General features: G+C 56.0%; 1 protein-coding gene across 3 annotated transcripts in view; it reads left to right on the top strand.

The window, feature by feature from the left end:
- Mdfi (MyoD family inhibitor) overlaps window positions 1-10406 on the top strand; it is a 12986-nt gene extending 2580 nt beyond the window's left edge. Inside the window, exons 2-4 of one of the 3 annotated variants that reach the window (XM_077109557.1) lie at window positions 4637-4819; window positions 7655-7879; window positions 10150-10406. In XM_077109557.1, coding sequence (XP_076965672.1) covers window positions 4637-4819; window positions 7655-7879; window positions 10150-10406 — 665 coding nt within the window. The remainder of the gene's footprint in view (window positions 1-4636; window positions 4820-7654; window positions 7880-10149) is intronic. The other 2 variants (XM_077109558.1, XM_077109559.1) reach the window with 2 other exon arrangements.
- The last annotated feature ends 5762 nt before the right edge of the window (window positions 10407-16168 follow it).

Raw genomic sequence — 16168 nt, 5'->3', positions numbered from 1 at the left:
GAGACTATGACTAGGGCATTCACGTTTACCATGTGCGCATCCATGGAGTCCATCTTCTCCAGCCTTCTTGGGGTTCAAGGACTAATGCCTCCCCAAATCCTCCGTGCTGTGTCTTTCTCTCTCCTTCCCCCTGAGTTGGGGCATCCTGAATTTCAGACCAGGCATGTGCGGAGGATGTCAGGCGAAGGAGTGGACATCACCCCAAGGGAGGGAGGCAGGGAAGGCTCAGTGTCTGTAAGACTAAAAAGTTATAATTCACAAGAGGGGACACAGGTGCCAACTTCTTACCAACCAGACCATTTGGAGGAGGGACTCCTGGCTCAGGGGTAAGAGAAGCTGTCTGGAGGAAGAGATGGAGCTCCAACCGGGGCAGGAAGGCTGGGCTAGACTTGGAGAGTGTCTGGAGGAACAATATAAACACAGCTGGATTGGTCACAAGGCCAGGGGATGGCCCAAGGCCGTGGACAGGTCAGTCTGCTTGGAACACGGGACCCTTGAACATTGATTCCACTGAAGATATCAATTGAAGTCTTGAGTGGTAGACCAAGGAGAGACTGAGGCGTGGAGTTCCAGATCAGAAGAGGTCCTAGCCTTCTCTCTCCAGATGTGGTCAGAGCTCCAAGGAAGAAGTCCAGATCCACTATCCACAAAGACAATGGAGGGGTCTGGACTTGAGGAACTAGGTGTAGGAACTCTGGAACATGAGCTGCTCCCCACACCAGTCCCCCTGGGTACAGTTCAGATTTGGAGTGAGCCCATCCCAACTGGAAGAGGTCCCCCTATTCCTTCTTGGCCCAGGACCACCCCTCAACTTGGGGGACAGCAGGCAGAGGGAGCCCCCCAGCCTTCCTCTTGGGTTTATGGATTTAAACATAGCACTTCCCCCTGCTTTGGGGGTTGGCTGTCTTTTACAGAACTCAGGGCATGGCCCAAGGCATCCCATGTTGGGGGTGGCAGTACTCTGTCAAAGGGGCTGTTGCCTTTCTTTGTTCCCCATTGTGGATAGAGACTCCTGAGAGGAGACGTTGGGGACTTCTGCTCAAAGACGCCAACAGCATATTTGAGCCCCCTGTGCAAGTTGGAAAACGATGGCCCTGTAGGCAGGTGGAGCAGAGACACAGGTGGGGGAGCAGATGACACGTTCTAGGAGGATGGGGCTGCAACCAGGACTTTGGCACCCTCCACGTACCCCTTTGGCAGGTGTCTTCCTGCAAGATGCGAATTGCAGTCCACACACTGGCTCCTCTTGGCCTCTGCTGGCCACGCCTTCCCTGTATCCACTCCGCACTTACACCCTGCAGGACAGAGCCATCTCCCCTCTGTGACTAGACAGGGTTGCCTCATGGTCATAAAAGGAAAACGGGGCTCTTTGGCCTCTTGATGTGCGAACCACGGACTCCACCTGTGGTCTGGCTTTTCTCCTCTGCCTGCTCCAAGCAAGCACAGTGTCTGGGCCCTCAGGGACAGAGTCCTCTTTGCAGACTGGGCCTTCTTGCAGCTTCTTCTTCCTTCTGATTCTTTTTGTCTGTTGCTGGACATGTGGTTTAATCCCCTCTTCCTCTCTTCATGTGCTGAAGGGAGTTCAGTCCTTGTCACCTTCCTGGCTCCAGGTCTGTCTCTCTGTGTGACCAGGTCGAGACCACTGGATGTGACTGTCCTCTCTACCTCATTTGCCCTCCCAGGTTTAAGGACCACGCCAGAATGGCAGGCTTCCTGTAGGACTGGCCACCTGAGACCTTGTTCTGGGTTCTTGATAATTTCCTGTTCCCGCCAGATTCCAGGTTCCCAGTCTTATGGGTGCTGATAGGAAGAGTAGAGGGAGCTGGGCACTTTGGGTAAAGTGAGGAAGATGGAGCTGGGAACTCCAGTCTCCTTGAACTCTCTCTTTTCTTCCCTCCTCTCTAACTCTGAGGGCCAGTAACAGTATCACCCCCTATGTGCCCTGGTAATCTCAGGAGAAAATCTGGGAATTGACACAGGCCTGCTGTCCCTAGCTGTCATTCTAGGCTTACCAGCCACATCTCTCTCTCTCTTATTCCTGCTGTGGCTGTTCCTTCTGAGATCTGGGTTCCTGCTTCTTTTCTCCAAATCCCCCTTCTGTATCGATGATTGTTTTGAGACTTGGCTTCTAGGAAACCCCCTGGGCACACACACCTGGACTAGGTGCCCATTTTTTTGTGCTTCTTCAGTTCTAATCAATGCCCTTACTGCAACTCTTGCCCCTCAATGTTTGTGACAGCCCTGCCCCGCCTGACAGAGTCTCCTGTGGCTGTGACCTGGTACTTCTCATTCTGGGACACCTAGTACTTGATATTGCTAGGCATCTTGTGGATGCTTAATAAATGTTAAACCAAACAGCACGGCAGGAGGGGAGGGAGGGGAGAAGGGAGGAAGGGCGGAAAAAGGAGGGAGATTAGGGGAGGGAAGGAAAGAAGGTGGCGAACAGAGAGGAGGTGGTAGAGGTATTCTTGAACCACTCTGCATGATGGGGTACTCCTGTGCATTTCATTTGCTCTTTGCACCCTTTCTGTGCAAGGTAACTTAAATTCTGATAACTTGTCCAAACTGGTAACTGGTTAAAAAGCAGGACTCGGACTTTCTAGCTCCTTGCTCAGGTATTTCCATGACACCACGTGGGAGACCAGTTCAGGGCATGGGACCATGTCACGATCCTCTAGGGGCCAGGGTTTGGAGCTGGGCAGGGCCCTCTTTTCCTGAAAATTAGGACTCAAGTCTGGGCTTCCCTCTTCATGGAGGCTTGGTCCTAGCCCTCCAGAATGGTGTCTCTGCGGGTATAGACCAGGCTCATGGGTATAGATCAGGCTCGTGGCTAGAGGAGGATCCATCTAGCACACAGTATTTTTTCCCCTCAACTCGCGTCCCTGCTAGCCTGTTCCCTCTTGTCCCAGCCCTGTAATCTTCCAAAAGCCATTTGGCTACAGGATAGTTAATCCAGATGGCAAGGGGCTCTCTCAACAGGCCCAAGGAGCAGATGAGGCTGGAGAGAATCTAACCTTGCCCCCCTGGAGCTCCAGGAAGGCCCTCAATACATAACTGTGCAGCTCTCAGAAGTTGCAGGAGCCAGGCCCTTCCCTCCTACCTGCCCCAGCTCCAGGCAGGGCCTGAGGTTTGCCCTGGGCAGGCACAAGCATGCCCACTCGGGCCTGCTGTCCTTTGTGCTATCCACATGGGTCTCTGGAACTTTGGTCCCCCTGGCCAAGAGGGACCACAGTCTTTGGAACAAGGATTCCTCAGGGGTCCCTGAGGCTCAAGGCCTAGGGAGGAAGGTTGGCCATTGGATTGTCTCCCCAGCCTCCCTCCAGCTCCCATCCCCCATGTTGGCATGCCCCAACCTTAATTGATCCTTCTAATTTGTCTCCTTCCTCTGTTCTCCTCTCCTCTCCTCTTTCTCTCTGTCCTTTGGAGATAGCTCAGAGAAAGACACCCATGTCAACGCCTCTGTTTTCTGTGACTGATTTCATCTCAATCCGTGAGGCCATCCTTCTCTGTATCTCTGTCTGGGCATCTTGTGGCGGCTTTGAGGGCGTGTATGGAAGGGTGTGTCTTGCACTCGGGGCTTCGCTGCTGGTTCCCTTCATCTTCCTCTGCCCACTCTCTTGGCTGTGGCTCCCCCATGCCCTTTTGATCTCTGCATTTCTCCAAGTCTCTTGTTTCTATGTCTCCTCTTTCTTCCCACCTGGGGTATGTGTGAGTGCAGAGGTAGACGGGAAGCCCTGTCATCCTGACAGCGCCGCACAGCTGGGTCTGCTGAGCCCGGCCCTGTCCTAGCTGCAGCCTGGGTCCTGCTCCATGACTTTGCTTCCCAGGCCTCCCCAGCAGCGGCTGAGGCTCAGACTGCTTTCTGCCTCCCTCCCCCTTCTCTCCCCTTCTCTCCCCCTAGGCCCAGGGACTCTGGTCCTGCCAGCTGGGGGGTTGTGGGTTTGAAGGTGGCTCCATTTCTGCATTCCAGCCACCCTGCCCAGAGCCACTATAATTACTTGTGGCTGCGGTTCACCTCTTCCCCAGCGCTCCTGGGCCGCGTCCTTGACTCTCTTCCTGCCTGCTGCCCCTCCCCGCTCCTCACCCCCCAGGTTCCTCTCACTCCTCCTGCACCGCCATCCGCCTCTCTCTGACCCAGTTTCTCCATGTCACGTTCTCTCTTCCTTCAGCTCGGCCCCTGCCCCTGTCTTTATCTTTCTGTCACTGACTTTCATGCTGTTGCTGTACTTTCCTCCTGCCCAGGGCAGCTGGGGTCTCCAGGGCTCTGGCCTTCTGTGCCAGTCTCTCGCCTTTGATGCTCACTTGCTTCCACCTCTCTCCATCCCTTCGATTCTTGCTCTCTCCCGGCCACCCCCTTTGCCTGTCCCTGTCTGTCCATGGGTGGCTGACTGTTCCCTCCTGCACTGTTCCTACCCCTCCCTCCCTCCCTTTATACCTCGATCCCTGGCCCCTCCTCCTGATGCCACACACACGTGGACATACCGCACACACATGGGCACACACCCTTGCTCACTCACGGTTGCTAAACTGGGGACCAAGATGCAGACTTACTGGGCATGCGGGGCCATGAGCTGGGCCTCAGGCTGGGCAGACGGGAACCAGGGACTTGTACCTCAGTCATCTGCTTTTTCCCCAGCCCAGACCCTGTCCCTCCTACCCGGGCTGGAGGGAGTAGCAGGACCTGCTCATCCTGAGGAGGCAGCGTCAGAGGAGGGCTCCCTGGAGGAGGAGGCACCCCCCATGCCCCAAGGCAGCAGCCCTGGGGCTCCCCAGGTCCTGGACAGCACTGACCTCGATGTACCCACAGAAGCTGTGACGTGTGAGTCCTAGGGGGCTGTTGGGGTGGCAAGGTACAGGGGTTGCCCTAGAGAACCCAGGCCAGAGGGACTGTCTGAAATGCAGCAGGCGCCACGCGCTGCCTCCTCTGGGCAAGACCTTGAGGGTGGTACCGTGGGTAGCGGGGCACGTAGGGTGCCATTGCCACCTTTCTGTTGAGGAAGAAGACCTTCACTAAGTGGTTATTAACCTAGGCTCTAGGCCAGGTGCTCCAGACAGGAGGGAAGAGGTACCCTGGCCTCCAAGAGATAGCTGGGGGCCGGCTGGGGAGGGAGCTGGAGCATGATGCAGCCCCGCCCTTCAGGGGATCCAGGGCCAAAAGGAAGGAGAGACGCACCCAGCTGCTCTGGAGAGAAAGGGACTCACTCAGCTCCATTCCCAGGCCTGGCTCAAGGTCTCTAAGGACATCCTGGGAGGGAGAGAATTCTTCCCCTCACCTTCAAGAGCAGAGGAAGGGGCTTTATAATCACTAAAGCAAATCCCCAACATCCATTTTTACTTTCCAACTGTCTTCCCTCGAATGAGCTCATGTGCTCTCCCCATCAACCTGTAGCGAGGCAGGAGGAGGACAGCTGTTGCCAAGCCCATTTTACAGATGAGGAAAGTGAGGCACAGAGAAACTGCTCTCCCTGGTCATGAGCTGGGGGACTGAGGTTGTCTGGCCTGTGCTCTTTGCTGTGCTGCCCGCCCGGCTGGCATAGCCAAGGCAGGAGCTGCCTCCAGCCAGGGCATCTGGGGCTAAGCTGGACTCCCTGGAAGGCAGGTTACTAAGTCCTGCTACCACAGCGCCCTCAGCCTCTTCCAGACACACCCACCGGCAGAATTGAGAGAAGGAGGTCAGGGCTGAGGCCACAGAGGAGGGGGCCTGGGTGGGAGTGGGACAGACACTCCTGTGTCTGTGGCCCCAGTATTTGCTCTGTGACTCAGCCCCCACTCCCGCCCCCATGGCCACCCCCCAGCTGAGGCCACAGGCAGGCTCTGTCTGCCCACACCTCCCAGAGCCCTCGGCTCACCACTCTCCCCCCTCTGGCCACTGTGCCCATGTTTAGGCAGCAGGGCAAGGGGCACCGAAGCTGGCCAAGGACTCATCCCAGCCACCCTCTGTGAGGCCAGGATGATTCAGACCCAGCCACTTCCCATGGCCTAGAGCTGTTTACCCAGAGGCCGGCTCCTGCCCCACGGTTGGCCAGAGGCTCCTGGCCTGGAACCTCTGCGGAGCCCGCCTCCTGCCTTCCCCCTGCTCCCCACTCCCTAGCTGTGGGAACTTTGGTGAGTTTTACCATTTCTGGCCTCACTTTTCCCATCTGTGAAAGGGGGACAATGACAGACTTCTCATAATGGTTAAAGCAGGTCACCATTAGGTAAAGCCCTTTGTAGTGGACCTCATACACAATAACTGCTCAAAAGGTGTACGCTACCAGTTATAAGAGTAGTTATTGTGTGACCCTAGCAGCTTGTTCCCCAACCCCTTGTCTCCCATCCTCTGCCCGCTCCTTGCCCTCTAAGCCCCAGCTCCTAATCTCCAGGCTGACCCCCACATCAGAGACTTACTAGCTGTGTGACCTTAGGCAATTTACCGTACCTCTCTGGGATTCAGTTTCCTCATCAATAAAAAAATCTACAGAAAAGATTTCAGTGAGAGAATATTCAGCAAGTGCTTAGAGGAGTGGTTGTCATGCAGCAAGTCTCAAGTCAGTGCTCAGTGCTGTGACCTCCACTGTTAGGAGAAGGTCCAGCCCCTTTAGTCAAGGGGAACACTGAGGTCACATTCCCTTGGCATTTGGGGTCCCCGTACATCTCCCTTCCGTACAGATCAACCACTCAGGAGAGCATGGAGGGAGCTGGGGATTCAGACCCATCTTCGAGGGACTGAAGTGTCCCACATTTACAGAGAGCCCTGCAGGGGGTCCCAGAGCTCTCATGACCCCTCTCAGTCCCCTCCCCACATCACCCCCCCATACACACACCCCTCTATTCACCCCAATGGAGCCCTCCAGTTGAGGATCCCCTGAGAGAGGCCCAGGAAGGAACTGGGGACGTGGCAGAGTCTCCGGGGTCAGTTTCCTTGCACCCCATTGATAAAGCTCAAGTTTGGCCTTCGACGGGGGCATGGGGTCCTGGCCTTGGGGGGTTTCCCTGCCAGTTTCCTCTTCCCTTCTCCCACCCAGACCCCAAGAACCCCCTCCCAAAATCCTCCCAGCTGCCCACAGAGGCAAGGTGGGGCAGGGTGTCAGAGTCTGAGGCTTGAGCAGGAGAGCTCAGGAGGAGGGAGCAGCGGATAGAGGGGCTGCTGTGAGGAGCCCCTGGATTCCAGGCCACGCGTTCATCTCCAAACAGATGTTTCCAATAAATCACCCAGCGCACCAAGGGCAAAAACAGCTGGGGGCTTGGCAGAGGCCAAGGTGAAGGTTAACTGCTTCACTGCTGTCCCCCCCACCCCCACCCACTACCACCACTCTAGACAAAATCCCAGGACTCCAAGAGCAAGAGGGTGGATTTCACGTGGCCAAGAAGCTGGGGTCCAGGCTCTGAGCCCCGCCCCCGGCCTTGCACCCCTGTCTTTCTGGAATAGGCCCAGGCCTAGGAAGGAGTGCGGACCTGGGCTTCAGTCTGCTGCTGTTTCATGGTGTGGCTCTGGGCTGGTCAGCTGTGCTCTCTGGCCCTCCTCAGTTTGCTCATCTTCAGAAGATAAGTCTGACCAAGTCCCCTGGGGTATGTCTAAGAACGAGGCAGTCAGGATTAGAGCCCAGCTCCGTGTGGGAGGGGTGCTGGGTGGCCCCCACCTCTTGCTCATCATCCTTTTTTCTCATCTCTTCAGGCCAGCCTCAGGGGAACCCCTTGGGCTGCACCCCTTTATTATCGAATGGCTCCGGCCACCCCTCAGAGCTGGGCCATGCCAGGCGTGCTGGGAATGGTGCCCTAGGTGGCCCCAAGGCCCACCGGAAGTTGCAGACTCACCCATCTCTGGCCAGCCAGGGCAGCAAGAGGAGCAAGGGCAGCACTAAATCATCCACCTCCCAGATCCCCCTCCAGGCACAGGAAGGTGAGTCCCCATCCCACCCCCCAGGAGACCTGCAAACTCCATCCACGGCCAGAGGCGGCATCTTCACCTGGTGGTTACTGGTCAGAACAGAACCTCCGGCCTCCTTGATCTCTGCGTAGGGCCCAGGAGCCTGTGCTCTCAGAACTCCCTGAAGCCTGCTCCTGACAGTGAACCTTGTGCGAAGCATACCTGCTGGGTCCCTGAGGCACACCTGCATTCTCAAAGCCAATCCCTGCCTCTCCTGCTCTCTAGAATGAGGAATGGAGCCGCCTGGGCTGATCCAATAAGCCCCTTCAGGAATTTTCCTCTAGGGGCGGGGTGGAGCTCAGTGGTAGAGCACTTATGCAACCCACACTGGGTTCAATCCCCAGTACCACAAAATAGAAAAGGAAAAGAAATTTTCCCCAAGGAGTGGACCCAGTGAAAAGCATATAATATAATAAAACTTGACTGAGGCGTGGGGCAGGGCTGCAGGGTGCAGGGGGTGGTGGGTCAGAGGACCCGGATCCACCACCCCACTGCTGATCCTGCCACACAGAGATCCTCTGCAGGGCCTCCCTGGGCAGCCATCTCCCCTGCCCCTCCAGTCACCCATTCAACATGGGGGACAACTGCCTATAACTCAGTGGCTGCCTGACCTTCACCTTGCACATGTTGGGGGACCCTGGCCCCTTCATCTGCAAACAGGATTCAATCCTGGCTCATATTTGGAAACCTTCCTGCCCCGTGGAGCAGGCTGTGCTGATAGTCATATTTAACGTGGCCTGGGCATCTGCTGTGTGCTGGGTACCCAGCCCGTGTCCTCACACCGTGTTCATGAGAGACACAGATGGATCATCTCACACGATGCAACAGGTACAGCAATAAAGCCATGCACGGAGGATCATGTTAACAAGGGCACCCACACCGGCCCAGAATGCTGGGGAGGGGGGCCCAGGCAGGCTCTGAAGGAGTCTGAGCACATCTTGGAGGATCTAGCCAGGGAGCTTTGGCACAGAGGTGAGAAGTGGCTAGTGCAGTTAGGCTGAGGAATGAAGTGCAAAGGGAGAGGGAGGTTCCGGGCAGGCAGGGGCTCTGGGAGGGCCTGGTCAACCTTCCTTGGACCTAGACTGTATCTGGAGGACAATAGGGAGCCACTGAGGGTTTTAAACAGGGTGAAGGCTCACTAGATTTGCATTTGAAGGAAACTACCCTACCCAGTTTGGCGATAGCTTCAAGGCCCTGCGGAAGACCCTCCTCCTCTGCACAGGAACACAGGACAGGGTCAGCTCCTCCATATCAGAGTGAGACTCTCAGGTCTGGGGACCTGGGTCCTCTGCCCACGGGCCTGCTCTCCAAGAGGGCTGCCAGCTCAGGACTACAGCTCAGGCTGCCAGCTCAGGACTACTGAGGGCTACAGCTGCAGGACTCCTAGCTCCACCACTCCAGGAGCCGGGTGCCCTCAGACAGGGTTCTGCCTTTATTGATTATCACTTATTCCCGAGCACTGGCTGTGTGCCAGGGGCCGTTCTAAGCATTTGTCCTACACAGTGAACAGAACACTCCAAGACGCCTGCCTGAGGTGACCATCAGGGTACAGCCATAGTGTGGGGCCTAGGTCTTCTGGGGCAGGGCAGGGCAGTGCTGGAGTGCTATGGAAGGGGGTGGGGAGGGGGGGTGGTAGAAGCGCTCACCAAAAGGTGGCCTTTGGGGAAAGAAGGAGATGGCTTTTGCTCCGGATGAGGGAGCCATTTGATTCTTGTGAACAGAAGATGGTCTTTAAAGTCTGGCTCTGAATGGACAGCAGGTTTGGGGAGGGATGGCCAAGGGCAGGAAGTGGGGCTCTTGCAATTGCCCAGGAAAGGGGTGAGCAGGGCGCTAGGATTCTGGATGTATTTTGGAAGTGACAGCTTCTCAGTGCCTCGGTTTCCTCATCTGTAGAGTGGGACTAATAACAGTTGTTACATCATAGAGCTGTTGGAAGCTTACATTAATTTAATCCCTCTCCTAGCACAGTGCCTGGGACATGTTAGCACTCTCTCTGGGCGTCACTAAATAAACCAAGAGGGATTGGGCGCAGGGATTCCCACTCCAGGCTGCCCGGGCTCCTGCCCCCACTCTGAGGTGCTCAGTGTGCTACACCCCAGGTCACTGCTTAGGAAGAAACCGGCCTCCTCAGTCACCCCTTCCCAGAGCTGTGGGGACTGACAGCAGGAGCCCTGCTGTGGCCGCTGTTGCTGGCTATCCTTCTCCCCTAGCCATTGACACCCGTTCCTTCCACCTCCCCACAGACTGCTGTGTCCACTGCGTCCTGTCCTGCCTGTTCTGTGAGTTCCTGACGCTGTGCAACATCGTCCTGGACTGCGCCACCTGCGGCTCCTGCAGCTCCGAGGACTCGTGCCTCTGCTGCTGCTGCTGTGGCTCCGGCGAGTGCGCAGACTGCGACCTGCCCTGCGACCTGGACTGTGGCATCCTGGATGCCTGCTGTGAGTCTGCCGACTGCCTGGAGATCTGCATGGAGTGCTGCGGGCTCTGCTTCTCCTCCTGACCCGCCCCAGCCCCAGGGCTGCCCCATGAAGCTTGATAACCCCTCCGCTCCCAGCCTCCGCTCCCAGCCTCCGGGGGACCCTCCCAGAGCACCAGCCCCAAGAGCAGACCGGGTGGGTGCTCTGTGGGGACACCTCAGCCAGGGAGCTGGGCCCACGACAGACAATCCTGCCCTCCCTGCTGGTTACCAGGGACCCCAGCGCCAAGGATCTGGTGGAATGGGATGAGGGTGGGGGCCACTCTGGGACCAGCCACCAGGGCTGCGGAACACTGTGAAAGTTAGAGGAGGGGGCGGTGGAGGGGAGGCGTGTGCTTCTCTACCTCTCTCGTCCTGGTGCCCACCTCCCCTGCCCCCCCCAGGCCTCGAGGACAGCAAAATGTGAAAAGATTCACCTGCCCCGCCCCAGCCAAGCCCCTCCCCAGAGTCCTTTCCTGGGCTTTGTGGGGGCCTAGCCTATGCAGTGACCCAAGAAGCCAGGCCTGGGCCCAGGGTCTGACAGGAAGGGGACCAGTACAGAAAAGACTGGAAGGGGTGGGGGGGGTCTGTTTGGTTTATTGCTGTAAATACAGATATTTGTCCGTCTCTGCTCTGCTCGGGCTCTTGACTGATTTCCAAGGACCATAATGCTCCAAAGCAAACGCTCCCTTTAACCCTCTAACAAGCACCCCATTGGGTGACCCTTTCCTGCCCCCCCACCCATTCATGCTACCCCAAGGGAGGGAGGGAGGGGGTGCCCATTTTTCACCCTATTCCCTCTTCCTAGCAAAGGGCAGGGGAAGTCCAGACAGGGAAGAGTTAACTTTGGCACAGGATTAATTGACCACAGATGTGTTCAGGTTTTGATTAATCAATCTCCTGCTGCCTCCAGCTTCTCCAAGCTCTTCCCCATGAGTTAGTCCCAGGCATAGGGTGACATCCATGTCGTCAGTAGAGGGGTGCCCAGGAGAGGGTCACCCCAGGCCCAACCCACTCTGAGCCTGTACCTGAGTCTCACTGGGAGGTGGGCTAGAACTTGAGTGGGAGTTCAGTTGTCCCCAGTCACCAGGGGCTAGAGGAAAAGGAAACACAGAGGAGCGCAGAGGCCATCTGTCCGGTGCTGTTGGTGTGCAGACAGGAGGCCTGGCCAGCAGCCAGGTCTGGGAACTGCAGGATGGCACCCGGGGACTGTGGACTCTGATGTGTGGCGCCTCCCCTGACCTTGGACCTGGAGGAAGCCAGGAGGTCCCGGGAAATGAAAGGATGTCACTATGGTAGGGGATTTGGGTGCCCTGAGGAGGACCTGACTGAGGAAGGCCTTGGAAAGTGGGCACACAGGGACACCAGTGAGTGCTGCCTCCAGGTGTGGTGGCTGGAGGGACTCCGGGAAGGATGGGAAGGCCCTCGGAAAAAGGGCCAGATGAGCCAGGTGCCACAGCACACAACTCAGGAGGCTGAAGCAGGAGGATCTCAAGTTTGAGGCCAGTCTGGAAACTGAGTGAGACCCTGACTCAATGGTGGAGCGCCTGCAGCATGCGAGAGGCCCTGGATCCAATCCCCTGGATGGGGGAAAAGAAAGAAAAATCAGACGAAATGAAAACTTCAGAAGGAACGTCATGTAGGGGAGCAACCCATACCTTGGGAGTGGGTTTCAAGGATGGAGGCAGAGGAGGTTGTAACAGGCCTCATGGAGGGCTCACTGGAAGCTTAGAAAGTAGGTAGGAAGGGACCTGCCCTGGGTCTCACAGTCTCACAGTCAGGCCCCTAGGCCCCGGATGTTCATTCATATATTGTTCATTTTTATTTAGCTACTGCATGCCCAAGGTATAAAAGTTTCAAAAGCCCAACCTGTGTAGATATAAGCATTTACACGTTTTCTTTTTCCACAAAAATGTGAGGACAATTTGCACGTTATGCTGTCCCCTTTATTGGAACACTTCCCACTTGACAAGCTCCATTGGGAGTGTCCTTCTCAGCACGCTGCAGAGCTACCTGGGTTCAGTGGGTGGCCGAGCCACTGCCCAGTGACTGAGCTCTGCTCTCAGCCACTCTGTTATCACAAGACTGTGAACATACCCTTTTGCATGAATAAGCTGTTTCAAGAACATTCCTGAAGGTGACATTGCTGGGCTTATGGGTGTCTGCATTTTTAACCGTGGCAGGTCTGCCCAGTCATCCTCCATAAGGATGTACCAGCCGCCCACCCATGTGGCCTTGGGGTGTCCACCTCTCCCACATCCCTAGCTCTCTGGGCCTGAGGAGGAAAGACAGTGGAGAGAAGCTCCCAGGGTTCTCTCTGGTTCTGCTCAGCCTCAGCTCTGAGGGATGTGAGAGAGGCCAGGAGCGGGGGGGTGGAGTGAGGGGCTCCTGACCAATTTGGTGTCTGGTCCAGGTGGGTAGGAAGCCCCCCGCCCCCCCAGCACAGCCAGCAGGGGCAGGAAGAGGCGCCCCTGCAATCCAAACACTGATTTCCTGCTGCAGGCCCTGGGCTGTTTTCTTTAGGACAGCGGCTGAAACAGGAGAAGTTGAGCTGGCTGTGGGTAGGATGGGGAAGGACGGAGCCAGCCCCCAACACGCATGCACGTACCCCTTCCTGCCTGCACACAGGCCCACAGCCACACACACCTCCCTACAACACAAACACACCTTTACACCCAAACTGAATTGAGCCACACCCCCTTCACACGCACATTCCATAGTCACACACCTACACCCCCCACACACACCACACGCACATCGCATCCACACAAACCCGCACACACACACGTTGCACATCGCAGATCCTGGGGCTGAGCCGTGAGAGCCATGTCCGATTCCCTTTTCCCAGGTGAGTCTCCTCCCCACTGGGAAACAGGTGGCTTTCACCTGGATACCACCCACCTACCCTGCCTAGCCATCCTCCTGGGGAAGGCCCTTGTTTTGGACTCTTTCTCTTTTCCGCAGTCGTCCTCTGTCAGCTCCTGTCTCTGCTTCTGCAGCCAAGTAGGCTGGACCAGGTGACAGTTCTCAGCTGGCTCTGCTGTGGGCCCCAGGGACAAGGCCTCAGTTTCCTTGTTGCACACTGGAACAGCACACAATGCTGGGAATCTCATAGTGGCCAAGTGTCCGGGGAATACCCTGCCCCTCTGTTTTTCACTCATCTTTGGAGCAACAGACGGTCACTTGCCCAGGAGACTTCCTGAGGGGCCACCCTCTTCCGCTGGGTTGTCTGAGAAGAGGAGGCCTTCCCACACCTGTAGGAGGCAAGGTGGAGAGGCCAAGTGAAGCCGTCCTAGGCCAGGACCATCCTGTGACCTGTGCGACAGACCTGAAAGACGCTGCCCCGGGACAGATCAAGATGTGGAGCCCGGCATCAAGATGTGGAGGCTCACATCAGTCTCCTCCCTATTTACTGGCTGTTTTAGTCAGATTTTTTAAAAATGTTTTTAATGACCAAAAGACCTGGCAAGAATAATTAGAGGAGGAAAAGTTTTTTGGGGGGCTCACGATTTCAGAGATCTCAGTCCATAGATGACCAACACCATTGCTCTGTGGCAGTACATCATAACGGGGGAGTGTGGTGGAGGAAAGTGGCTCAGGACATGGCCACCAGGAAGCAGACAGAGATTTCTCCTCTCACCAAGGATAAAATATACACCCAATGACATGCCCTCAGTGACCTAGCTCCTCCAGCCACACCCTACAGCTACCACCTGGTTAATCCCAGCATCAGGGGATTAGTGCTCTGATTTGGTTAAGGATCTCTTTACCCAAACGTTTTACTCTGACCTTTCTTGCACTATCTCACTCGTGAGCTTCTGGGGAACATTTCATGGCTAAACCAACACTGGTGCCCTCTGTTCCTGTGCCCAGACCTGGGCACACTTGAGTTTCAGGACACAACCGTCCTGGCTCCATTTGAAGTTGCTGGCCCCTGCCCCTAGACAGGTATGTCCTAGGGCCTTCACCAGTTCCCCAAGAGATGAGCCAGTAGTGGGGGACCCAGGGCTGGTGGCTGAGTCTCAGGACTACTGCAGACCCTGTGAGGCTTTGGGCAACAGGTCTTCACAACAGCTGCAAAAGCAGTATGGTCGCCCTCAGAAGGGACCTTGTGCAAAGATATGGGAGAAGCAGGGACAGTGGCCTCAGGCCACAGATGGGAGCAGGAGGGCACAGAGACCACAGGTCTGCCCCTTATCCTCTCACGTGGGTGCTCCTTTCTGTGTTCTAGGATGAGAATGGGATGGTACCGGTAGCCACAGGCCCTTGCTGACTTTACTGCCTTCTCCCCACCCTGCCTCCTCTCTCTACCCCACAGTTCCTGCTAGATCTGCTTTTTTGTGGGTAATGGCCTCATTATTGCAGGCAGACAGGGAATGGGGTGAGAAAGGATGGTACATCCACACTCTGTCTGCTGGGCAGGTCTCCGATCAGCCCCTCAGGGCACACTGTATAAAAGGCCAGGGAAGGACTCTGATTGGCCCAGCATGCCTTAAGATTTATCACTGAGCCAATCACTGTGCCAGGGGGTGGAGTGCTATGATTGGCCAGGCCAAAGTCATGTGACAACCTCTGTGGCCAGGAAGGAATGACATAGTCTCTCCTCCAGAACCAGATAGGAAGGGGAGAAGCTCCCCTAAGAAGTGGGGGTGCTGTAACAAAAATGTAGGGAAGGCTGTCCAGTTAAACATGGAAACTGCACACAGTGGTACACGCCTATAATCCCAGTGACTCGGGAGACTCAAGCAGAAGGATCGTGAGTTCAAAGCCAGCTTCAGCAACTCAGCAAGACTCTATTTCTAAATAAAATATTAAAAGGGCTGGGGCTGAAGCTCAGTGGTTAAGCACCCCTGGGTTCAATTCCTGGTACCAAAAAAAAAAAAAAAAAAATTTGGAAATCACTGTAGGATCAGAATACCATAGGTGGGTTCAGAAGAGGTGTTTTCGTGGGGGAGGCCTGACTGGAAACCTCAAAATGCTACTCAGGGCATGTGACTGGAGGAGTCAGTCAAGGAGCAGATCTCCCAGCACCCAGAGCTTGGGGAGGAGAGCCAGGCTCAGTCTCAGGCTCCAGCAGAGGGAGGTAAGACCAAGAAGCAGACAGACAGGCAGATGTTCTAGCTCCAGGTAAGAGGGCACACTCCAACAGCAAGGACAGCTCCAAATGGAATGGAAAGCCATGCCAGGGGTGGGGTCCTCCCTGTTCCAAGAACTGTTCTGGGTCTCAGAGATGTTGATGGTTTTTGACTGTGTGGCATGGAGCACAGAAGGGGGTGAGTTGTCACAGGGGGCCCCCACCATCCCTTCTAGCCAGACCTTCCATGGTTCAACCACATGGACAGTGGCCATCTGATAAGAGAGAAACACAGGGACAGAAGGTGGACAGGGCAGTGGCGTGAGATGAAGAAAAGGGACCAGAGGGAGCGAACCACACAGCATGGTGCAGAGAAAGGTCCTCGGAGACAAGTGGAGCAGGCGGGCTATGGGCACTTGTCCCTTGGCTTCTCCCAAGGTCGCCCTCCGTGGGTGCCCCTCAGCCTGGGTCCCACCCGGACATGGAGCCTCTGCAGAGCTGGGCAGCTCAGCATTAATTAGGGGCCTAGCTAATGGCTCGGAAGATTGGCCAGTTCTAGGGACACTGATGAATAGAGACCTCGGTGAGATTTATTCCTAATTATCTCATTTGTCTCCCCCCATTACTCTTTATGGCCAGGATTTATGGGACCATTAGGGGGGCCCAGCCAGGCCACGGCAAGTGTCAGCCTTGAGATGCTTCATAAGAATAACAATAATAACACACACCCTGG

This window comes from Callospermophilus lateralis, chromosome 6 (assembly GCF_048772815.1).
Source record: "Callospermophilus lateralis isolate mCalLat2 chromosome 6, mCalLat2.hap1, whole genome shotgun sequence".
Classification (NCBI taxonomy): domain Eukaryota; kingdom Metazoa; phylum Chordata; class Mammalia; order Rodentia; family Sciuridae; genus Callospermophilus; species Callospermophilus lateralis.
This window is presented reverse-complemented; position numbering and strand designations above follow the sequence as displayed.